Source organism: Puntigrus tetrazona, chromosome 10, assembly GCF_018831695.1.
Source record: "Puntigrus tetrazona isolate hp1 chromosome 10, ASM1883169v1, whole genome shotgun sequence".
Lineage (NCBI taxonomy): Eukaryota > Metazoa > Chordata > Actinopteri > Cypriniformes > Cyprinidae > Puntigrus > Puntigrus tetrazona.
The window spans coordinates 11299945-11326591 of record NC_056708.1 but is presented as its reverse complement, the minus strand read 5'-3'; the positions used below and the strand labels follow the sequence as shown (position 1 = coordinate 11326591).

The 26647-nt window shown below is 38.2% G+C and overlaps 1 protein-coding gene across 2 annotated transcripts in view; it reads left to right on the top strand.

Annotated features, from left to right (window-relative positions):
* alcama (activated leukocyte cell adhesion molecule a) overlaps positions 1-26647 on the top strand; it is a 59740-nt gene that overhangs the window by 24046 nt on the left and 9047 nt on the right. For both annotated transcript variants that reach the window (XM_043251131.1, XM_043251130.1), the window contains exons 2-6: positions 20031-20137; positions 20304-20523; positions 21545-21609; positions 24726-24813; positions 25946-26119. In XM_043251131.1, the coding sequence (XP_043107066.1) occupies positions 20031-20137; positions 20304-20523; positions 21545-21609; positions 24726-24813; positions 25946-26119 (654 nt within the window). The remainder of the gene's footprint in view (positions 1-20030; positions 20138-20303; positions 20524-21544; positions 21610-24725; positions 24814-25945; positions 26120-26647) is intronic.

Below are 26647 nucleotides of genomic sequence, written 5' to 3'. Positions count from 1 at the left end.
TAGTTATGATAAGGTTTATTCAGAACAATAGAACCAGCTAGTAAATAGCTATGAGAAAATGTAAGACGGCGTTGCCAGGTTGCAGCACATACCGATTACACCCTTATCTCTGTGTATGACTCAACCTGCTTGCATGAGTTTGTCTTTTTCCTTCCTCAGTCTTTCTTCAAGTCAACACACACACACACACACACAGCCAGACGTGATGAGATCACCAAATACTTCACATTAATAGTAATACATGCAGCACCGTGTGCTAACAATACAAACTATCCGTGAGTGGAGGGAAGGTTTAATACAAGCCACTATTCCAACTCCCTGGGTAAACTCAAAGATCAATGCCTTCCTCTGTCACATCTTCACACACACTTGCTTGGATTACTGCAGAATCGGGGCTTTTAGTCAGGATTAGGGCTGTGCTGAAAGTGAACAACACAAAAGGAGGTCTGATAGTAGAAGACCGAGCACTAAATCGGCACAGCAGATCCTGGAGCCAAGTTAAGCCCATAGCAGACTTACTCTGGAGGGGGTCATCCTCATTAACTCTGCCTGTTACCGCGCTAAAGCAAGAAAGAAGATGTCCACGGGCTTCAATTAACTCGGTGTTACTGTATTGAACCATTTTTAAAACGACACTGAATGCATCTGTAATAGGATCAAATCTTATTAGAATGAGAGTCTGAAGTCAACTTTTGGAAAGTTGGACTTGGCTAAGCAGGGTTTTGGGCATCTCCATGGCAGTGGTGTTAGCTTATAATTAATGTTGTGTGTAACCAAGGAAAAGGCAGCCAGGTAAGGCTCTGGTGTAAACCCAAGACCATCTGCTGTCATTTCTTCAGTGTTGAGCCTAATTGCCCCTAGGCCTCCAAGAGACCCTTTTCTCTCTAAATGAGTTTAGGTGAACATTGCGGCATTTGCATGTCTTTAGCGTCGTGGGTGGATTTGGAGCTGAAGTTGGCAGGTGGCTTGCGCCACAGAAGTTGCACATTCACCATAACTTCAGATAAGTGTTCTGCACAGCCTCCGGTTTTATCGCCACCCTCACCCCACAGGGTTTCTGTCAGCAGGGATTTTGACAGCAGTTCCCATGTGTAAATGGATAAGATTGCACAAATTTAAAAGGACATTCTGTCTTCATTTAATCACCGTCTTGTCGTTCTGAACCAGTATGGTTTTTTTTCCGTGGAACATAAAAAGCAAGGTGAAGTGTTGAAGAATATCATAGATATCAAGATATGTGCTAAAAATCTGTTATATTATATATTATCTTAATTTACGTACCTAGCTTATGTTGAATTAGCCTTCATATTTTCAGTTTACATTTAAATCGCAGATTTGATTTGATGTTACATGTTTTATTTTATTTGAAACTCATTTACATTAGCTTTAGTTGTAGTTAATTTTTAAAATTTTAGTAATTGTAGAGCTTCTTTTATGTCAGGTAGTTGCCAGAGTAACTTTTTTCTTTGTTTTTAAGTTTTAGAATTTTCATCTAATGATTATATTTTTTATATTTTATATTTTATTTTGTATGAATATATTTTTAATTGTTCAGTTTTTAATAGTTTTAATTAGTGATAACAACGCTAAAATTATCCTTGGTGCAATCAGAAAACAATGTCTGATTTGTGAATTTTTTTTAATCATTTATCTCTCTTGAAGGCAAGATTATCAGTAACAGCTTAAAAATGCATCATTACAACGCTTAAGAAGACAAAACATTGTGAACATTTCAAAAAGAATAGAACATGATTTGATATTTTCATAAATGCATGTAAAAGGTTATGATCCGTACAGTCAAATATTCAATGGATGAAATGCAGGCAAACGGGTTTGAAATGGCATGAGGGTGGGTAAATGATGATATTTCATTCTAAGTAAACTAATCTTTTAACTCCAAGTATAAATTGCACACAGCGCTTGGATCTAAAGTCGACCGGAGGAATGTGTCTACTGGATGCGCCAGTAAGATATTCGGCCAGCGTGACTGACACACAGCGCTAATGGTGCATGTCTCACACTTCTCTCTCACACACGCTCACACTAAAAGGCTTACACTCCCACAGGTGTGAAACGGTTCCAGTGTGTAGAAGCACAAGGCATGTCAGGCAGTTCTCCAAGTCTGTGTTGCTAAATGGTCCCCAGCCATTAAAACATCTTCACACTGTCACTCATGCCCATCTTCACTTCCTGTCTGCTTTCAAACATGACTTCCCCCCAGTTCAACTAATGGGCAACAGAGCAGCAGAATGGAAACCTCAGAGCGGTTGCCTGTTTTTCTCATGGGAACTTTTCTTTTGCGGCTATCATGCAGGGGGGTTGTGGGGTGTTGTCCATTCCAGGCACACTGCTGGCCTTTCACCAGCATGAGGCGGGAGAACAGAGAGAAAAACTGTCTCCGCTGAGAAGACCTTGAAACTTCAGTAAAACAAACACACAGATGAGCGAGAGCAGAGTCATCCTTCACCTCTCCCGCTGCTGGTTATGGTTGGGAGCTGGATGAAAAAGAGGCCTTTGGCATCAGACACTTACAGTTAATAACAGGATTCTGCTTGGATACGCTGTGATTTTTCCCACCCTGCTACTCTCCATAAGGCTATGGAAATCTGAACACTGCCAAAAGTGAGAAGGATTTTTGCTGTGTCAAGACCTGGCAGTACAGAACATTGACTTTAATAGAGGCATGCATTCACTTGACGTAGTATCCCTGAGTGTGCTGTATAGCACAAAGACCTATTAAGTGGAAACATGATTTTTGAATCCATTTTTTCAGCTTTGGTGAGTTGAGTGAGAAGTACATGTATTTGAGCTAATAGTTGTGTCCCAAATGATGTACTGTATACTATGCACTATGTACTCAACTGACTAGTAGTGTTTGGATTTTTATCAGAGGCTGAAAGCTCCTCCCTTTCTGCTATGTAAGAAAAGCTTTGACAGTGTGTGGACACATTTCTCTTTTTTTTTGGTTAATTAAGTTAATCTTCTAACTAGTTGAAGTGCTTTTTAGTTTTGGAATTTTCAGTGTGACCAATAAAATATCTTAAAAAGCTGTACAAGCACGCGCTTATGCAATTGTGACACATCCTCATGTGTTACGCAAGTTAGGAATGAATTCTGTGAGAATGAGCCTTACCTGATGTCTTTGTGAATGTGCAGGGCACTTCTTTTAATTTAAAAGTTGCGTAATAAAACGCTGTTTTTAAATATCAATATTCAGAATATGAGTTTGATACAGTGCTGTTTGTTACTCATTTTAATATATAATTCCATACAAAGTCAAATGGTCATCATACTAAAAATAATCACGGTGATTGGTAATGAATCAGTTTGGTGGAGTAATAGATTCACTCTTCTTCTTTTTTTTTTAATAAATAAAAATTTTAAGTAAAAATAAAAAATAAAAATCTGAATCTTGACATATATTCTCAATTCAAATGGTGTATCACAAGAACCAATCCTAAACCCTCTTTCATTCCTCTTTTACCCTTTCGGACCAGCATTAACTGCTCAGTGGGGAACTTAGCCTGACTGCGGTCAATCAGAGTCTACACCTGAATATATAAACAGCAACATCTGCTCACACAGTCGCTGTAGGGATCCGGTAATGGGAGGATGCCTGTTCCCCCCGTTATCTGGCCACTGTGCTGTTCAGATGTTCGGTGTCAGGTTCCAGATGGACCGTAGTCTTCTTTGTATGAGTAACAGACGCAGGGTAATGATTCCACTGTGTTACCTGCACTACTAAATGAGATTGGGGCATAATGATGCCCTGCAGCAAGTCTTTACTTACGGGGAGGTTTTGTTGTCGTTGTTGTTGTTGTTGTTGGTTTCAAATGGCCCTGCAGTGGGTTTAATAGTGTTTCATTAAAGGAGGCAGATGAACACGGATTGTGATGCAAGGCTCACCACTAAGACCGCTTTCTTGAGACTTCCTGGAAGCTTACGATTCGCTGCTCCCATAGGATACCCTCTAGCCTGCACACCGTGCACATAATGTAAAACATTATGGACATTATTGCAAAGTGCACTTACCTGCCTTCCATGACTGATGGACAATTTTTTTTTTTTTATGAGCCATGTTCTTTGCTTTGCTCTGCACTTGTTTTCCTCTATGTGCGTATATATGCGTGCGTTTTCGTTTTCTTCCTGGGCCCTGAGAGTGGTATGCTTCTCTCTGAAGAGGGCAGATAAAAGGAGAGAGGAGAATCACTAGAGCCATTTTGACTTTTTCCAAATGCTGTACTCTGACTCTTGAAAGATCTTCAAATTTTTATGGACTAGGGTCTTTTTCCACATATAGAGTGTGGAGGGTGAGCTGTTGCATCCGCTATATGTGTTTCAGGAGATAAACCTTATTCAATATATTATGAAAACATCACACATGCTGCTATTTGCTGTCTTATGATGTTTCCAGTTGGGGAAAGGAGACATAATAGAGGTTGAAGTTACAATTAGTCAAACTGAATTGAACTTTTATGTTAAGAAGATATTGCAGCAAATCTTTAAAGTGAGAAATTATATTTTATGGACGAACTGTTGTTTGACTTCATTAGCTTTTAATGTACAAATGAAGTAAATGAATAATTACCCCTGGATGTTGTGCATGCAAGATTGCAAGCTAAGCTATAAAAAAATGTTACATTTTTAGCTTAGGTATATAACAAAACATAAGAGAAATTGAATTCTCTTTAACAAGTTGCACCTGCCATTGCAAAAAAGAGATCAAAATGAAACGCAAAGGGAGGGGATGGGACACAGGAGCTGTTTCAGGCTGACGCACAATGCTCAGTTAATTTGCTTCTTTCTTTTTTGCTCCTCTGTGTGACTGTTTCAGTCTCTGCGTTTGGCGCTGTTGTGTTCGAATGCTATGATAATTGGATTTTTGTTTTGTTGTGGCAAAGGGAGTTCTATGTCAAAGAGTTTTCGCTGAATGAGAAATTTGATAAATTCAGCAGAGAAACTTTGTGACTTTCAGAGTGAGTGTGTTTATGTGTTACTGAAAAGTGAGAGAGCTGAACGGCAATCCTTGACATTTCAGCATTCAAGATGTTTTTTTACCTTTTAAAACCTTTCATTTTCAGTGACATTTCCCATGTGTCACCTGTATAGCCACTCATACAAATGGACACATGGCTGATGGATAATTGCACAACTATTCAAGTAGTGCTCTATGAAGTTTTTTTTTTTTTTTTTTTTTTTTTACTTCACTCAGCAGTATTTTCATCTTGCATTATGGATAATGAGTTTGATTGGGGAGGGGGTGCCTTATGCTGCAGTTAAATGTAAGATTGTTAGAGTACACCTAAAAATCCTTTAGTAGTATAAAAAAATAGCTCTAACCACAGTCTTTTTTTCCAGGAAATAACTCTTCCCAGAAAGGTCTGATTAAAATGTTGCCCATAATTACCATGGCTGCTTCCTTTTGCACCTTTGCATTTGTAAACCTCCTGAAATACTGTTTTAAATAGCATGCTATAAATAAAGATTGTCAATTTCAAATGTAGTAATTTCAAATGTAGTGAAACAGAATATTCATTGAAAAAAATTTGAATGGGCACTACACACAATCAGAAGTGTTTCTGATATCACAAACCGTACTAATTAACGTATTAATTTAGTATCGTTTCTGACTGATTCAGTGAGTTTATTCAGTCAGGATTCAAACCAGTAAATTTAAGAGTCTTTTTGAACGATTCTTAATATAAACCAGGGTGAGCGTGATTTCACCAATTACTACATGCTCCTAGATCAACACTTTTGTTGTTCCTGGAATCAACTGATAATTGTTCTTAAAATATGTGTTTTAGGTGCTTCTACACCCTTTTTAATGAGCTGTCATTTTCCACTGATTTTAGGAATAAATTAAGGGTAGGGTTAGGTTTAAGGGCAGGGATTGGGAGAAGTCTAGGATCAAGTCACTATCATGTCTTACTTGGCAAAATCACTGCGACCCATGAACCATGCTTGCACTCTATTGTTTTGAATCACTAAAAAAAAAAAAAAAAAACATCTGCGAGTGACCAGTCATGTCTGTTAAAAAAGTAAATAGGGTCAGTGTGGATATGACTTCCTACTCCTACTCAACTTTTCTCATCATCTGGATTTATTGTAGATGTGCACCTTGTCTATTACCTTTGACACCTATTGGCATAATCCTGGTATCAGGGCTATTTGACTAGAATACATTTAAATAGCAAACATGGCAAATGGTTAGGAATGCAAAGGTTCAGAACTTCCTTAAGCCTGGAAGAAACTCGAGATCAGTGTACACAGAAGCAGAATGAATGCCCCCCTTGAGAGTGTTTTGGCATAGTAGAGTGGCCTCTGGATTAAAATGCTGGCCCATGCCTCAGTGCAGAGACAAACCTCCGCTATCAATAGGATTGAAATCTCTCAGTACAGACAGCACTGTAGCAGTGAGCACTGGGAGTGCCAGCATTGATCTAAAACACCCAACAGAGGCACGGCAACAGACTGAGAGGAGAGCAAGAGAAGAGGAGGAGGAGAAGAAAAAGAAAGCTGGTTGTATGATGATGCTTATCCCTGTGAGAGTCCAGAAGCCCTGTGGTTTCTTTCTCAGCACGTTCACTCTCTCGCACGCTGCCGCTCCTCTCTTCTTTTCTCAGTGTGCCCAATGAACAAAAACAACCCTTAATTCCAGCTCGACATATTCTTCTCCTTTCTTCCACCACATGATCACGTCTGTCCCGACCCAGTCTTGATACCCAAGGCAGTGCGACTGAAAAATGTTTGCATTGATTTCTTTTTCCATGGGAGTGGCTCTCTATAGTCTGGTGCCCAAGGTTGCACCAGTGAATGTTATCACCGTACTCATAATTCTAAGAAATCGTATTGACTCCTATAATAGTCATTTGGCCCAGTTTGCTCAATTTGTCCTGTTATACAGCCCTCAAGGTTTTCCTATAGAAATTCTGTAATTTACTTGAATTGAGTAAGTCTGTTTGGTTAGTTCAACGAGGCAGAAATTGCATCTTTCCTGCCAGATAAGCCCTTTCGGGCATGTGTTGCTGGCAGTGCTATTGAGAAACTGACTCTAACGTAGTTAGGGCAATTATAGTGTGTTTCTCGCCCTTTCACATCCATGTCGCTGTACCTCACACTCCCTGCCACCTGTTCAGTGGAGCACATGCTGTGCATAGAGATGAACTGTCTCTGTCTGTGTCTTTTTCTTTGTCCCTTTCTCCATTGCCTATACGCGTCAGACATTACAGGTGTCATCGAGTGAATTTCACAATCGTATCCAGGTCACAGTGTACCCCCAAAATCAAAGGGCAAAGAAAAAATGGCTGAAAAGCAAACTAAAGTTGCGTGCATGGCCACATTTTTTCCCCAGACCATTTCTGACTGTAATGCATTTTGTAACGTTTCACAGATTCTTCTCAGTGGTGATTTATTACTGTAATAGAGTAAAAATTCATATTCTGAGCATAGATTACAATGTAACTGATGTAAAATTGTAATTGCATAATAAACATATGTATAAGCATTATGTTAATGAGAATATAGAAATTTTAAAGCTGATAATCAAACAGGTTAAGTATGCTTACTCATGAGTAATGGAAACACACTTAATGTGTTTTCGTCTACAAAAAAGAAGCCTGAAGTCAAATTTTACCAATTTTGTAATCAGTGATGGCTGATGGATTTTAAAATAGAAGAGGCATACGATATTAAAGCAGTCTGGTGAACTGGAGCATTTATAGGGCTTTACAGCAAAACTGCACACACATATGCACTATACAAGACCATATAAATCTAATGGAATTTCACTTACTTGGCACCTTTATTGCAGAGTTTGGTATATTTTACGATTTACTTGGGTGACATTACAAAAAAATCCACATTATGAATAATTTTTAATAACAGTAAACTGTTTATTTTTCTTATATTGATATTGGATTGAAATATGTACCTATAATAAATACCTCTGAATGTCTTTGTAAGATTCAATCCAGAATACGCCCATGGTGTTACAAGCCCTATCGTGTAGCATACCACGTTTAACTGTGTCACAATCCTGGAATGTTTGGAAGCAACAGACATTTCTCCCAGCAGTTAAAAATTCACATAGTTATGAAAAGTGTCCTTGCAATGCACCGACAAAGGGCCATATCCCTACCTCACCTCAATGCCTCAGGCTACGTCTGTGCCTAGAAAATAAGCAGCATACTCTCAAAAGAAGCCCCTGCCTTAATAATAGCAACACGTATTCCTGTTCCAGTCTCAAACTCTCGACCTTCACTTCAGTGCATACTGATGTCTATTATAAGAGGTCTGGTCAGACACACGCAGGTCTCCATGGTCCTCTGCAGGGCTTGCATTTGTTTAAGTGGGTTGTTGAGTTAGTGCTGCGTTAAAGGTGAGAACGGCACACTGCCGTTCTACCCTGTAGAAGACAGCTTTGGCTCACTCGGCTAATCAGTCATGGGGGAATGCACATATAAAGAATTGAGTTCACTATTATTTCTATTAATTTGTATGCACGCATTGTTTTGCTGCCTGATTCACTAAAGAAATTATGCAAATTGTGTAATGACAAAAATCTGTAGAATGCAATTAGCATGGTGCAATTTCCAGTCTTGTGAGTCCTGATTCGATTTCACAAGCTTTTGATTTGATTTCTGATTTACTTAGTTTATATATGAAAAACATTCGCTGTCTGCAACTGATAGTGTTTCTGACTGCTTTAAATCAGTTTATATGATTAATTTGGTGGTGAACCACACTAATTGTGGTGTATGTTTTCGATTCACTAAAAATGATTGTCTTATAAGAGTTATTTATATGTTGACCCAACTAAACTAAAACTTGCAGTATATTTTCAATTTACTAAAAACATAATATATGTTTATGAATCAGTGATCACTTTGTTTTTGATTCACTAATGTGAACTAACTAATAGGAGTTGATGAACTTGATGAACTGAATCATGCTTTCAGTGTTTTCAGTTCACTTTCGTAAGAATCAATTGTGAATCAGACTACACTGGTTCTATGATTGCATGCAATAACTGAAAGAAATTTATTTTTTGTCTTTTTATTGCATAAAAAAGACTGCCAACTTATATTCGACTGAGCTACGTGATTTTGTTTGTTTGTCATATCTCTGAAGATTCAGCAGTGGAGGAGTGCTAGAATCAGCTCTTTAAAATGCCCAAAAGTGCACTCATCAACTTCTCACCTCTGATGTATCTGATTTAAACCCTCATTTGATGAGCTTTTGATGAATAAGTGCTGCCATGATCAATATAAACTTTACATAAGCATCCCTTTGTAATTCAACACAGTTTCCTGCTTACTTTTCACCTGAAAAGAATGAAAATAACTCGATTTAAATACAAACGCAGCACTTTTACTGCACATTTAGCGACTGGATTGTGGTTGTTTAGCGACTAAGATGCTCTTTATTGTGGCTTAAACTGTTGCTCCACAACAGTTTAGCAAATTCTCCCTTGGTGCAACAGACCAAAAAGGCGGGAGAGAGAGAGAGAGAGACAGAGGTTGTGCATGGATGAGGCAGCTATCCTCTGAGAGTTTCTGCTCTTCATTTCATCAAGTCAATTATTTCAGCACTCCAGGCTCTGTGCCTGTCCGCTCCTGAAAGCCTGGGCCATGGATGGGTCAATTAGCCTGCATGCACCACCAGAGGCCTTGTACAAGGAGTAGGATGAGAAAAAAGATGCTCTGATTTCTTCGCCTGCCTGAGGTGTAATGAAGACTTCCCTAATAAAGACACTGCCCTTGACTGAGCCACACACTTGCGGCATACCTACTGTTCACTTCTGAGCACGTAGTCACGTCTGCATGTGTTTGTGTGCTTCATTACTCTGCGTGTGCCGGCTGTCTTAATCAATTACTTCTTGCTTGTTAACAGCACTGGGGACCAGATTCAGTGGGCGAAGAGCATTGATCCCCAGTTCGCATTTGCATCAGGAGTGGGTTGTTCTCGTTCTTGGCCAGACTGCGGTCTGCAAACTTCTCTGGATCAGGTTATTAACCGATCGCTTACTTTCTCGCCCAATGTTTAAACATGGCATGATGGACGGGAAGTCTTTTAGCGCATAGTTGTGCATTGCTATTAGAGTGTCTCCATCCACATGAAGCCCATCAGAGTCTTAATCTCTCTCCCCACTTCCTTCATTATTATTTCATGTGGTTAGACAGAAACGAGAGGTATTATGTTGACAGCGTGATGGTTTTAGGCTAATGGAAGGGCATGGTGAAAAAGCCGAGTCAAGTTAATAGTATGGACACAGCTCTGCCAAAAGCAGATTTCCTCTTGTCAGTATGGGATGAAGTCGTTTTAGATGGTGTTTATTAGACTGCTGTAGGCGATGTTCCTCCTCAGCAAATGTCATTAACGGCCGTCTTGTGCTAGTCGTGGAGGAAGGCCAATTATCGCAGTGTGCCGTGATCCTTGAATGTGTATTTTTCCATATGTCTTAATGAAAACAGTACACAGAGGCACTATGCGGTGGTCGATTCAACTCTTATGGGGTTGCAAATTTATTGGAACATAATCAAACACACATCTACTGCTTATAGAGAACTGGCCCTGATCCTGAGCGGAGCTTTGCTTTGGTTCTCAGAGCAAATATTTGCTCAGTTCTCAGAGGATAGACAGATATGCCCTGCTGAAAAGATATTGCAGGCTTGCTGCTGTTGCCACCAGACTTCTTAATTAACTAGCGTAACCAGTGCCAGAATCAACAAGTTTGACCAGAAAGATAGGTAAACCAGCATTGACCAGCACAAACCAATGTAGAAACCCTTTACAAGTTTCAATAAATGCACATTTGTTTCATTACAACCATTCAGAACGCTTTTCTGGAAAAAGCAGTACATGCTAATAACAAATTTTACGTGTTCTTTAGCTGTGCGAGCTGGTGTTTGTTTCAAGATTGGAAAAGCTAATAATATTTCTACTATATTACCATTACCATTTACACCAACAAAGTTACCATGGATTTGTTATCCTACACGGATGGATTTTCCAACAGGGAAATCATCTCAGTAGCTTACATCATATGGCTAATTTGTTGAGAGAGACTCTCAGTGCATCTCTGTTCAAACATCTCTGTAGCTGCACTGCAGTCTGCAGAGCCGACGGATCCCAGTTGAAGTCCGGACATTAAAAGGGAAGCTAGAGAGAGGATGAGAGAGTGAAGGGAGTTGAACAAATAGCCCCTTTGACAATGCTCTTTCCCAGCACTGTAATTGCTGTCGCCCATCAGAAAGATGATTACATCCACGCCTATCTAATGCTAACACTCTCCTGACACAGCTCGCTAAACCAGCTGCTTTATGCATGACCATCGCTGTCAGTGTACCATTGACAGCAAAGAGCACTGCCGCTTAATGCCATTTTAGAGATGGAATAATAGCTAGCTTAACAAAATAGTGAGGAATGAGTTTAAAAAAGAAAAAAAAAAGACAAAAGTATGTTTCCAGTCAAAGTAAAGTGGTAATTATCTGCTTTTTTACTTGTTGGATTGGCGACCATTGATAAGGAATGTGTGTGATTTAGCTATGACTTTTTTTGAAGTGTGTCGAGGCACTGGACAAATCCTTTAATTAAACCGAACAAACTACCAATTGCAGATGATACAGATGGTGGCGCGAACCTGGACTGATGTTTTCTATTGATGGGCATATGGTTTAAAGAGGGACGGGTACCTTCGTGTTTAGGATACCATATTTAATAAGGGCACTGAGAACTATGCGGTATGAATTTTTCTGCAAGTCTTAATTAGTAATGGGCTAAAATATCAGCCAGGCTAATTATTAAATATTGAAGGTTTTTTTTTTTTTAGCCAATTAGGAAGAAAAGTACTGTGGTACCATAAAAATCTATCGATTATATAAAGTTGTTCTATATATCTTTTGTGCCATAAACATGACATAATTTAAATAATAAAATAGAACATTCTGTAGATGGCATATATAAGCCATCAGTCATATCTTTTAACAACTGAATCTGATGCTGGAAAACTTCTCAATATTCCGGGACAAAAATAATAGAATGGGATCGGTCGATCAAATCACAAAGACCTGCTATTACTGTGTGATTTTTCCTGTGGATAATGTTTACCTGCTTGAAAAAACCATGGATTCTTCTGTCAGCTAATACCACCATAATTTTCATGTGGATCCATGGCTCTGGGCAGGCAGAAATATTTGATTTAGAAGATGAACAGACTAACATTAGAAGAGATGAAAGCACCTTGCCAATGCAAACACTGTGTTTTATTAGCACTGGAGCTTAGAGGCCCTTAGCTGCTAGATCAGGCTCAACTCGTTATAGGCACAGAATTCTCAATCATGAACTTTCCGCAGAACTTCTTAAATTGTAATTTTTCTTCTGGAAGTGGAGTTGGGTTTGCTGTAGGTTTGTTATGTCTGGCTGTGGAGGCTGTTTATAATGAGGGATCAGTAATAATTTATTTATTCAAGCTTCGGGTCAAACCTGTGGGCAACCTCTTGGTCTCTCTCGCGTGTCTCTCCGTGCGTAGTAAAATGCCTCCACTCACACTTAATAAGACTTTAGCAGTATACTGATGTTAATTACAGTCTTTTTTACATTCAGATCACTGAGCTCATCCCTTCACCCCTACTTTATTTTGCTAGTCCACTTTAGTAAAAGTAACTCATTAACTACTGCTACTACTCTAATGACTGCTAGTTGACATAGTTACTGTTAGTATAATGAACTATCAAAATGAAATGTTACCTATGTTTTAACTGAGAGCTGTATGTCTGCAGGTAAGCAAAATTATATGCGGCAGATGATTATGTTGCATTATATTATAAGTCTTTCATACTGTTATAGGTGTGGCATGAGTTTAGCAAATGTCGTTTTGCCCATGTGTGTATACTGTATATACATAATTAGAGTTTGTTATAGCTGCGTGTCTAGTTCTTCAGGCATAAGGTAGATTTAGACAGTGTGGATTCAGGTATCATTTAAGCTAACAGGGAGTCAATACCCAGCAGCCACGCTGGGTGATTCTGTACAAAAGCACATGCCCTGCGTGTTTGCAGCTGCTGCGTTTGAGGGAATCCACGCCTAATGGAATTCCAACCAATTACTGGCTTTAGTCAGAGCTTCATTAATTCCATCAAATCACTGGTCTGGATGCATTTCATTCACTTTCCTTTAATTAGACAGGCCTTAAATCAATTAGAGTCTAGGGCTGGCAGCAAAACACCACAATAGCACCTTTCTGTAGATTTTTATAGATTAGGAACAGCTGAAAATACCTCTCAAGGGATGTCTCAAAACCTTTATACAACAAACAACATTACTTTTGCATTAAATGCACGTCACTATTGAATAAAAGGTAGTTTAATATGTGAATATTTGATGTTCTGAAGCAAAGTCTGATGTTAGTAAAACCTGCGGCAGATCAATTTAAACAAAAAATAAATAAGTTGGCAGTGTTGTAGTAGCATACAAAATCTACTGCATTGCAGTGGGTCTTTCTGGTCAAATGATCAAAAGTCAAATTCAATCATTACGAAAGTGTTAACTCAGCACAGTTTTACCTTTTCCCACAGGTGGAGGCACAGCATACCAGGTTTATGCCTCCAGATGCAATTCGATTGCTATTTTACTGCTAATACAGCAGTAATTAGAGGAGATGGGCAGGAGATCCAGAGTACTTGAGTGAAATTACAGCAATGATCAATAATGAGAATGCATTAATTTTGTGACTTGAGTTTTTTCCCAAAGCGTTTTACAGCTGTCAAATCCAGATGCTACATGCAGATGAACCAAAATGGTGCATAATTTTTAAGTTTCTGATTTATTAGGGTGGCATTTTGGATGGTACCTTGCAGTACAAGTGTTTGAGAAAGGTGGAAACTTGCATCCCACATCGAAACTCAGTCAACTTAGACCAGAATAAGATTCTTAATTCAATTCAGTTGTATAGTTCTAAGTTTTACACATTGCTGCCAAAGAGCTTTAGAAAATAATTATGTCTAACAACACCCAAGTGAGAAAACCACATGCAACAGAGGCAAAAACAAAATTCCTTAGAATGTTTAAGTAGAAAACGTAATTTTAGCTGTAATTTTCAGTCCAGTCAGGAACTGTGTTCAACGCTGAGTATGTTTACATTTCACCAGGTTTGATACAGTTTTGGTACTTTCCTTCATATTAATATGTATGTGTGATAACTGACACATCTTTACATAGACCGAATGAAAAATACAGCTCTATCTTCACTTCATAACCTTTTTATTGCAAAGATTAAAAAAAAAATAATTAAATACTAGAGTTTTAAAAAATGGACCAAGTGCACTTGCCTATTTTGATGGTAGTGTGCTGTTTTGGAGTGCATGCTCAAAAGTCTGTGGTTGCCAAATTCAGGTGCGTGTGATTATTACCAGTTTACATTGCTCTGGTATTTTCGCCAGCCTGAAGTCAACCTAGGTCTCTCTAGACAAGCTGAAGAACTGTAGGATAAAGCTTTAGATTTATAGGACATTTTAGAATCACAGAAGCCTATCTGACGTCAACGCATTCTGACGGTTGGCAGAGAACGGTGGAACCGTCGAGTAGTATTCAGCGTGGCTTTCTGCCCAGCAGGTTTTAAATTAAGGAGAATGTTGAAGTTATGAGGCGGTGCCAAAAGCTCTTTCGTCGGTCTGTTTGAGCACAAGCAGAGTAAGATAAACACTGAGTGCTTGTGAGAAGCTCCTTCAATCTGCTCTCGTGTTTAGCCGCTAATATGTTTGGGTTTGATCATGGGCACGGCAGGCGCCGTTTGATGAATCGCAGGCTGCAGAGCGAAGCAGAGAAGGCATTGATTTCCCCAGTGCCAGTTCTTTTACCTCCCTCTCTCCTTGCATTGCTGTTCTCTGTGAGGGGTTTCGGAATCCATGGAGCTGATTTAGAGGAACCGGAGAGTGCAGAGTATTCCAGCTGTCAAGCTCTAGTGCCGAGATCGGTGGTCGGAGATAATTAGCGTCGTCACAATATTAGAATTTTGTAATTGTAATTGTAATAATGTTACAATCTCAGATAACTGTTGTTATATTAAGTTCTTACTCATCAAATAATCTTGAAAAACAATCAGCTTTGGCATCTTAGTATAATCAAAATGGAAAACAGTTATTTTAATATGTAATCATATTTTCTGATCAGATAAATGCATACCATGTTTGTCATTAGAGTTATCTTTTAATATTAGAAATTGTTTTACAAAAGTTTAGCAAATTTAGCAAATTAGATTAATTCCTGAATTCATTTGTAGTATTTAAAATGTATTTTTTTTTATTTTATATTGAGTTTATAGACAGAATATCTGCAAATTATTGATCGTCTGCTGTAATATGAATATAAATACTAACTCATCATATTGGCTGAAATAAGTACACTATGTGAACATCCAGTAATAAAGAACAAAGCAATACATTGTTAGCAGTAAATGGTTTTCTCTTGTCAGATCTCCTTAGACTGAAGCAGAAGGCCTCTTGTTCACCATGGGAATGAAAACGACATTCATTTGGGCGAATTTCTTTTAAAAAAAAGCAAACAGAACAAAACACATGAATAACACTGCCAGAAATAAGGCTAAATTCTACTGTGAAATTACCCAGTGGGAGCAAGTTGACCCTGAGGATAGTATGAATGCTCAGCGAATATTAGCACTATTAGTTTGGTGAGCACAATAAAAGCACTTCAGACACAGTGAATCATCTCTCCCGCTCCTGATGCCGCCCAAAGCACTTGCACTGGCCAAAGCTTTTTCTCTTTGAATTAAAACATGCAAAAGAAGCTTTTTTTTGTCCACACCAAATACTATTAGCAAGTTTTAGGTTTTGTTGATGCTGGTGCATATGCATTTTTTGGGAGTTCAAACATCTTCAGGTCTTCAATATTATCTCAGGAAACATTACATTTTGCAAAATGTTAAATGTTTTTGAAAGAGACCAACCTAGTCTTTGAATGGCCCAATGTCCCAGTGGGACATGTTTTGGGATGAAATCGTTTTCCAGCAGAGAGTTTTGATTTGAAGTCCAATCGCTCAGCTTTGAGGCTTGATAGAGCTGACAGAAAACAAATTCTCTTCTTTGGTTTGGTTTTGTTCGCCCAGCAGTAGCTAAAACAGTGCGATATTCCTTTTAACCAATGAATTCCTGTGACTTTTCTAAAAAATACGATTGTATATATTTTGTAAAAGCCATGTATAACCATTATAACATTATATACTGCATATAGGAAACATTTTTATTCATTTATATACATTTTTTTCTATATTCAGTTAATTTTCATGACTTTTCCAGATCTGGAAATCATGCTTTTAAAATTCCCTAGTATTTCCAGGTTTTTCATGAACATGTAACATGTAATGAAAGTGCAATCGGCCTGATCTCTTAATCTTCATACTTCAACACTTTTCCCTAATTATGCGGTCTTTCTGACAAGTTTTAACATTTGAATGCTTTCATTTGTCTTCATGTGTGAGGTGACAGACTTTAACACATTCGTGGATTAGAGGATGTTTTAAGTTACATTTTGTTGCAGCTGTTTTTATGTAGCATGTCATGCTGTTCTGAGGTTACTAACAAATGCACTGCGAGTTCTTAGAATAGCATTATTGTCTGGTCTGCAGTTTTTGAAGTAGTTCTAAAAGCAGGACTATTTTTACATTGACACAAACTTAAAAGCCTAATGCTTGTTGCGGAAGACAAAAAAAAACTATGTTAGATACAATACCAGCCAGTGCCTGAATGTAATTATGTGTATGGCTGTACACTAACAGCAATGCTTTAAACAAACTCTTTAACAATTTAAGCACTACAGAACAAAATAACAGAACAATAACGAATTATTGTACATCTAGCTGACCACTGTGACTCAACCCTTCACAATTACTCTCTTGCTGCAAAGACAACAACAACTACTTTTTAGGAACAAAACCATTTTTACACAATCACATTATTTGCATGACAATTAACTATTGATTCCTTTTGAAGTTATCATTACTGAAAAAAATACAAAATGATTCTCCTACCCAAGAATACACAAAAGCCTTAGTAAATGTTTCCATTGCAAGCTAAAATAGAAACAGGAAGTATTTGTACACATGCTGTCTGTGCTTTTTTTACATTAAATGAAATGCCCAGATCCTTACAGAAGCTGACTCACTTCCTGATCGAAAAATACATTGCATCAATATGATTGCAGTCGCAGTATGCAAACATAACAATCAACAGCACACTTACCTGCCTAGTTGGTTGCAAGATTATGGACTGGTGTAGCCAGCTACAGCTCTTTCTTGGTCCGCTTTTTCACTTTCAAAACCATTGTTGAAGCTCCAGGCTGCTATTCCAGGGCAATGTTTATCTTTTACTTCCAGGGTTTTCCCACCAGAGCCCCGCTTTCAATTTTAAAATGGCGGCTGTGTGAAATCAAAGAATCATGGGAAGAAAAAAAAAAAATGTTTCTTTATGTGAAATATCATTTCCCTCAATGTTTGTTTTGACTATTTTATAAAACATTTTGCTGGTAGAAAAAATGGTTTAATATTTAATGTTTTCCAGCCAAAGCTAGGTCTAAACCAGCAAATCAGACCAGCCTGACCGGGTTAAGTGACCAGCTTACACCAGTTTTAAAACCAGTTTTGGCTAGCTTAAACTTTTCTTTTCAGACATGTGATCATGTTTCAGGATTTTTTCAAAACATTCCCTATCTAGATCTCCTCTTTTCTTGACTTTATTTACTGTCAGGATCTTCCAGCAGATTGTCTGTTGTCATGGTGCTATCCAACCTGTGCAGGTATCATGTGTCTGTGTGCTCCTGGTGTATTTTAGCACAGGTCTTGTGTGCTGTCCAAACAATCAGTAGTCTTTAGATGTATTTAGACCCCGCTATGTACACATTGCTGTCCACACCTGTCCTCTTCGTCTGTCATCCTCTCAGTTCTTCCACAGGATTTATTATTAGCTCAGAGCTTTTAGCAAAAAAGTGTCTCGCTTCTGTCATTTATCAGAACCTGCTGAAGTCAGAGTGTCATACTGCCAAGCGCCTTTTAAAGGAATAGTTCAACCAAAAATGTATATTCTGTCATCATTTACTCAATTCTTTCAAACCCATATGCTTTTTTCCCGGATTGAACACAAAAGAGAAATGTTGTACTAACCTTTTTTTATTAAGTTGTGAAGTGAAGATGTCAAAAAGGATAAAAAAAAAAGTATAAAAGCCTGTTTGTTCATTAGAGTAAAAAAGCAAAATATACAATTATTTCTTAACGCACATGTGCTTTTATAACTTCAACATTTTATATCACAATTGCAAACTTTATTTCATATAATAAAACTACTTAATAACTGACATCTTTAACTTTCCATTTCTTAATTGCAAATTTTCATTGTGTAATGTGTATTGTATGATTGTGACTTTAAATTGCAACTTTATTTCACACGTTTATTTCACATCGCATATTGTGAACTTGTTAATTTATGTTTCATATTGTTTCAATTGATATTTTATACTGTACAATGGCACTTTATATCACATTTACATTTCACAACGGCTTTATATGCCGCATTATATTCTTATCTTTTTTACTTTGCCAAAATTACCTGTATAATTTTTTTTTACTCTGTGGTGGAGACGTCAAGCTTACGTAAGCTTACTTAAAAAATAAATTAATAAACAATAAAATGCAAATTTTGTATTCAACAAAAAAATAAATAGCCAGCCCACTTGTTTGGAAAAACATATTCTAGGGGAAATATTACTATAGCCAACACATCAGCTACTGTGTGCATATTGATTGCTTGTTTAATGCCAGTATTTCTGTATCTGGAGGCAGATTGGAAAGTACTGTGAAATGTAGTTTCTGTGCAGATTAGTCCATATTTAGTTGTTCAAAATGACCTGTTCTGCTGAATTGTGTACGTGTTTTCAAGCGTGTATCTATATCACTGATGTTGTTTCTGCTTATCAGCTCTTTTATCCTCTGCAGTGCAGCCACTCGGTCAATATTAAAAGTGCTATCACAATGAAAAGTTGCAAAAATGGGGAACGATTGCCCTGGAGGCAAGGCTGACTTCGTGCGGAAGAGCGGTTGCCTGCAGCTCTCGTCTTCGGGTTGACCAGAGTTTGAACCTTCGTTGTTCAGACTCTTTGATTAGTCTCTCTTGGAGATGGAGCCCTGATGGAAGTGGGCGGACCGTGAAGTCCCTTCAGCCCTGACCTTTCAACCCCCTATACTGCTTTACCTAAATCCATCGTGCCACTGAACACAGGGCCTCATTGCCATGACAACCTCACCAGGCATTAATGAATGTCCCTGCAAACCTTTTAAGTACTAAGTTTGGCTCAACACTCAAAATCATTCACCAATTCCTACACCATTCAAACCGTTACTGCGCAGACATACCATCTCGTTTCACAATGCCAACTCTTTCTTCGCGCCAATCTATGATCGACCGTTGCTGATTGTCAGCGCTTATCTGCGTAAGACAGTAGGATGTTTACGATGCTCGTCGGCACAAGTGACAAACAGCGCTGTCGTGTCGGCAACGGAATGATGCAGTGCAATCTATCATTCCAGATGACAATGTTCAGCTTCCACGTCTGTCATTTCATTCCGTGCCTAAAAGCACACGCTACAGCACAGACAATTATGAATACATGCACTTCCCATGAGAGAATTCCAGATCGTTTATGTGTTGAAAAACCGCAGCTTGAACATAATTCACTGGTGCTGTTGCGTTGAGTCACACCTTTTGTGCTTTCAGAATCTGCAAAGACGTCTAATTTGAAATTAAGATGCATAACGCGTACATCTTGGGAATAATCAAAACAAGACCTCAGCTGCCTATCCTCCCTCCCATTTCTTGTTGCTCTGTTTCAGAGTTGACATAATGCCCTGATGTTTGTGTACGCTTGCGTGTCGCATTTGACAGTAATTTCTGCCAATGCTTCACAGTCGCTCTGTTTGATACCAGCTCGCCATCTAAAACAGGATGTTCTTGTCTTGTATTTTCCAGGGAGCTGTGTGCAGACGGTTATAGGTCTGTACGGTGAGACCATAGAAGTGCCATGCAACAATGGAACTAACAAGCCAGATGGCCTTATTTTCACCAAATGGAAATACGTAAGTGTTTCTCTGAGCATCTGGGCTGTTACTCTACCCTGCTAGCCAGTCTGGGTAACCAAGCAATATACAGCTACTCTCATCCTCACATTGATTTCTAGTTTAATCGCTACAGGTGCTAAACGTGTGTTTGTCAGTTTGCTAATGGTCCTGTTATCTCGTTTAGGTGAAAGATGATGGCTCTCCTGGCGATCTTCTCGTGAAGCAGGCTCAGAAAGAAGAGGCCACCGTATCTGCCACGGATGGCTACAAAAGTAGAGTTAGCATCGCCACTAACTCCAGCCTCCTGATCGCCCGAGGTTCACTGGCCGACCAAAGAGTTTTCACCTGCATGGTGGTGTCTTTAACCAACTTAGAGGAATACTCTGTGGAAGTGAAAGTTCACAGTGAGTATTAATAAAACACACACACACACACACAACATATTAATAAATAAAAGCATATCAGAGAGGAGAATAGGAAAAATCAAGCACAGCTTCAGTCTATGATGAAACTGAATGTAAGCGTCAGATCTCAAATTGGACTGGAAAAGGGGTGTAGAGATGTCAGATATGGGAGAGAATAACATGGGTGATCCACTTTTGTAGCCTTGATCTAGTTGCATGCTTTTAGATGGATACCAGAGAAATGATATTGATATTGTACACAGTGTTCCACTATAGATCAAAAAGATTGGCTGTACTTGCGAATGGATTGTGCATACTAAGCAATATATACTGCATATATTGTATATACATACATTGTATATACAAATATACATATATACATACATTGTATATATGTGTGCGTGTATGTGTGTGTATACAATATATGCAGTACATATTGCTATGTACGTAAGTATATGCACAATCCATACATATGTATGCACACACTTTTTGTGTGTTTTAAAACCGTACACAATTACAACATTTTATAAAATCTGGTGAGTAGCATACAGTTATCATTTAGGAATCCAGTTATTTTGCGAAAAAAGGGTTATTTTTGTGTAAAAAAAAAAATTGTTCTAACTTTTGTGCAATCAAAAATGAGTCAGAGGTTTTCTAGTGCATTTGTCACACTGGAAAATGGAGGGCCAAGTGGAGGGCATTGTATTTCGGGATACAGTATTAGTCACAGTGCACATACAGGTTGTAACTGTAATGCATATTTTGGCAGTAGCTGGGTCTGGGTAGCTGACATTGCAAGCACTTTATGTATGAATTTTGTACACACAACAACATTTTAAATATATATCAAATATTTGATTTGATTTGTATAATCCACGGAAACTAAATGTCGAGGAATCCAATAGCTGAAACTAAAACTACCCGCATTCTCTGAAAACTGTATGCTGCTGTATTCAAGGTATGCTGATATGCTTTATCAAACATACCTACATGCTTTTTGATGTCTTATCTCTTATTTCAGAAAAACCATCAGCCCCTGTGATCAAAAACAATGCGAAAGAACTGGAAAACGGCAAACTGACTCAGGTAAGTCATGCTCTTTATACACTTCCCTTTAAGACCCAGAGCTGCTGCTGCCGCTGCTGTTGTTGTTGTTTCCCCCTATCCAGTGTTTGCTCCAGTACACAAACCAGCCAGTGTACTAACAATGTGCAGGATCAAACCCTGTGCCTTTGTTTTCATTACCCAGCATGCCTCTCTGTAGTCTCAACATTGACACACACCTGCTGTTATCACAGTCAGAGGCGGCTCAAAGACAGCACTAATGATACGGACATCAGCGAACACGTCTGTGGGGCGTACACACCTGATTTAGGCAGTGCTCGAGCGGTTGCCACCCACGGCTACGCAGGAAACAACCACTTTTATGTCGTCTAGAGTTTGCATCTCAAAAGCAGGACGGCAGTAATATTATTCGGTTGCATGAGAAGAGGAAGGAGCTTTGATTTGAACTACTTGGAAGCACATACAAGGCTTCCCACGCAGTCCTTATGACTGGTGTGTTTGTAAATGGAGCTGGGGGTCGTTATTTTTCATTTCCTCCCTCTATCGCTCTCTCTTTTTAATGTAGTTCAGAGGTGCTGGGATCTTAGAGTCTGGCTGAGGCGGAGGTGTGGGGTGTGGAAGGCTGGGGTTGTGTATACAGCGTTATGGGTCTTTTTTTTTTTCTGTGGCCACCCACCGAGGTCTGTCGTGTTCAAAGTGTCGAGACTTACTTAGACAGAGAAAGGGGAAAGGCATGGAAGAAAGAGTGCCTCCTCTGAATATAGAACATTTAATACAGCTGAAATGCAGGGTTGGCTGAAGGTCTCTGGAAAGAGAAAATTAGAAAGAGAGGGGTGAGTACGTTTAAATAGGTGTGCTGCATTTCAGGCTGTAAATGGTTTGTATTGAGAGGTTTGTGTAAATTTTTCAGTGATCACTGCATAAGTTATTATTGAAAGGTGAAGGAGAGTCATATTGCTAATCAAAACTGGTTCTTTAAAATGTTTTGGGAGTTTTATAGTATGAATTCTGAAGTCTGGAGTGCACAGATATAGCTGTTCAGCCACGGAAAATGATGTAAATGAGAAACACGACCCGTGCAGTCGTTTTCTCCAACTAATGGCTGTTATGAGCCTGTTCTTTTAGTTTTTTAGCATGGTTTTTACTAAAACAGTTCGCTAGAAGTACCAGATCGTAAGAGCTCATTCACTTGGTAATCAGACTATAGCGGCGAAAAAAGCTGCAAAAATAGCTTGTCACACTGTGTTTTTGATTGTCTAAAATAATTGACTCGCTCGATATGAGTCGTTCATTTGGTTATACTATGTAGACCATTTAATGAGCAAATGACTTTTTCAATTTTCATTCAAGCTAATTTTGTTTTTGTTAAGCAGAAACATACAATTCAACCAGTCTCGACTGATTCTCGAAAGAATGACTCTTCTTTTTGGTGATTATAAAAAACACAGCGTGACTAGTGTAATCTGATTCAGGAATAAATTATTCTTTTGAGACATTTTTTGCGTGTAAATCAAAAACATTGGGTGACCAGTGTAGATTCTCGGATGAATTATTCTTAAGAGTTGGTTCTTTTTAAGCAATCAAACCTATACAATTAAGCGAGAAGTCCAACCCATTCCTGAATTAATAACTTGACAGGTTTATTAAAGTTAAATCAGTGTGGTTACTGCCTGGTTGTTCATATGCCATCATGTACTTCAAGATTTTAAGATTATTGTTAGAGGTTATGTAAGCCTACATGTTTTGTAAGTAGTATATTATTAAAAATAATGAATTTAAATATAATGTAATGTGCATATTTATTTTATTCATATGCTTTTGATAACTTTTTTTATGCACGGTTTATTCTTTTATGTTGCTAAGGCCATTGTTAAAATTTGCTGTTAACTTTAACTTCAAAAGTTGTTTTCTTTAATTGAAATAAAGCTAAAATATTAGATGAAAAACATAAACAATAAGTTAATAATTTAAATTAAACTATTAAAGTAAAAAAAAAACTAAAATGGAATTTAAAAATGAATTAAAGCTATATAAAAAAACTAAACTAAACAAAAAAACGAAAAATCTAAAAATAAAAGCTCATCTAAAATAACGATAAATACTGTATAAATAGTCCTGCTATTACATACCTTTGGCAATAGGAATTACAATTTATTTTTTCCAATTTCTTTTCTTCCTCAAAATGACTAAAACGGTTTCTTTTAAAATAAATGGTTAAATTGGTTGCTAAAACAATGCAGAAAGCATGTATAAATAAATGATGCTGTTAGCAGGCGGATTTCATTCTTCGTGAATCCCCCAGAGAGTCCAGGAAGGAAAGTGCTTAGTCACAGCTGCTCTGTTCCACGGCTCAGTGGAAGCTACAGGCTTCAGGCAGCACTCTGCGCTTGAGAGGTGATGTATCATGGTCCGGCTCCCGAGGAGGGTCCGGTGTGTTATCGGAGATCGGAATCACGGTACGGCGATTTCCCCCACCCCATCTCTACCTCATTCGTGGTTCCTCTAAATTTCGAATTTCTCACGCCACCCTGAACACCTGAACTCATGCATCATCCTGCTGTCTGCACTGCTCTCATGCCATTATTACCCTTCTCTCTTTCTGCTGATCTCTCTATCCCGGGGCAGATAGCTCGTCAGCATGTGATCCTGTCAGCGTGTTATTAATGCAGAGCCTCTTCGGCCTCTGGCGGCGTTTTTACTCAACCAGAGAGAAGGAAAAGGGCGAGAAAAAGAAAGCGAGGAAATGAAAGACCTGTATCACACAACTGTAGAGTTAAAACACCACCTTTAGCTCATACAGATGATGTCATTATATATATATCAAGGGATCTTCTGCGCATGGGCCACCCCCGGACTTACCCATCAAAAGTCTAGTAGCATTGGTATAAAAGTACCATGAGGACTTAGGTCACGAACCAACAGGGAAAGTCCCAGAGTCACTTGTGTTTGTATTGAAGGAAATGATACGTCATGTGATAATCTAACGAGTCATGAGTCTATAAATAGATGCAGGCGAAAGCAAAAGTGTTTGAGTATCGCAGACTTGAACCTCATCCAAATTCTTGCTGATGAGAGGTTGGGATACATTCACTAAGGCAGACGTGCTGTTTTTTGCTGTGTGTGTGTGTTTGTGTTAGTTGGGGGAATGTGTGGTGGAGAATGCCAACCCACCAGCAGATCTCATCTGGATGAAGAACAACCAGCCCCTAGTGGATGACGGCAAGAGTGAGTTCACATCAGAGTCATTCAATGAAAAGAAAAGCATTCAATCAAGCGCACTAAACACAAAAAGCTGAAATATAGGGCTCTGTAATTCTATATATATTAAAATAATTGCTCAAGTGTATATCAGTGTGTAGCCAGTCTGAGAAATATTTTAAGTTGTGTCATGATAAATTGTGTGTTAGTTTTCCAATTCACACTAGACTGGTCACATTAATATAAATCATTACTTTTAATCAAAACAGAATCATTTATAATTATAATTATAAAGAAATTTAATTTCCTAAATAGTATTAAACCGTCATTATTAAATGACATAATGACATTCATCAAATGTTAATATTTTTATAGTATTTTTTTATTTTTATAGTAGTCACGTTGTTGACTGATTTCAAATCTTTGATGGTAAAGAAACGAACGCATAAGAATATCCCAACATATACATTTTTATGAATTTAGTTTCAGATGGCACTACGTACGTTTAAGTTCTTGCTGATGTTTTCTTGAAATCACTTTTCTGCAATTGAGAAGGCACTTGTTTCCTAAAACAACTCAACAAGTATTTGTAATATTTCTGTCAAGTTATTACGATGAATGATTTCTACATCGGATGAGCGTGGCATGTTGTGACACAACAGAACAAAATATTGAGCATATTGTAAGCATATTGGAGCTGTCTACGCTGCAAGAATCTCACAGTTTTAATTGACAGACACCTGGTACCTGTTTTTGACATGCTGCAGAACTACTTCTGACACTTATTTCCTTGTCTGTTTTCTGAAATAAAGATGATTAATTTACAAGAAGCGTGAGACGATTGCTATGGAATTTATCTGACATATTTCAATTTCTCAGCTTGGACTTACTAGTTTAGATTCTAAACATGTATATGCAGACTGGTTATTCTAAATAAGTAAAAAATTAAATAATGGAAACGTACCCCTTTAACTGTTGCTGCAGTCTGGAGCTCGCAGCTGATTGGTTTGTGGTTTGTTAACGTTCTTGTAGTGTTGACAGACTCAAGCTGTCACTACGCGGTTTCAGGCACTTCCAGTGTAGAAGAGGTGTGACATTTTCTGCGTTTGCCAGCTTTAATGACTGATGCCTCTATATGTGTGTTTGTGTGTGACTGCAGCGATCATTATCACATCTACTTTCACCAAGGACCCAGTCACAGGCCTGTCCAGTACTTCTTCCCGTCTACAGTACACAGCCAGGAAAGAGGATGTAGAATCACAATTCACCTGCACGGCAAAGCATGAGACGGGCCCCGACCAGGTTTCAGAAGCCAAGACTTTCCCTATTCATTGTAAGTAACTTAATTGCAGCTGACTACATTCTAAACATCGCATTTCTGACGTGGTAGAGGATAGGGATAGGAAAATATTTGGCCAATATACAGGTATTTGAAAACCAGGAGGGTGCAAAAAATACCTTTAAAGTTGTCCAAATGTAGTCCTCAGCAATGTATAGGTTTTATACATTTACGGAAGGAAATTTGCAAAATATGGAACATGATCATAATTAATATCCAATTCATTTTTGGCATAAAAGAAAAAAGGATCCTTTTGACCCATACAATGTATTTAGGCTATTATTATTATAACTGGCTATTGCTACAAACATACCTGCGTTACTCTTGGTTTTATGCAGAATCACATATCTTTCAACATTTATTCATTTATTTCTGTGATAGTAAAGCTGAATTTTCAGCAGCCATTACTGCCGTCTTCAATGTCACATAATCCTTCAGAAACCATTCATTTGGTGCTTAAGAAACATTTCTTATTATCAGTGTTCAAAACGATGATACATTTTTTAGGATTCTTTGATGAAT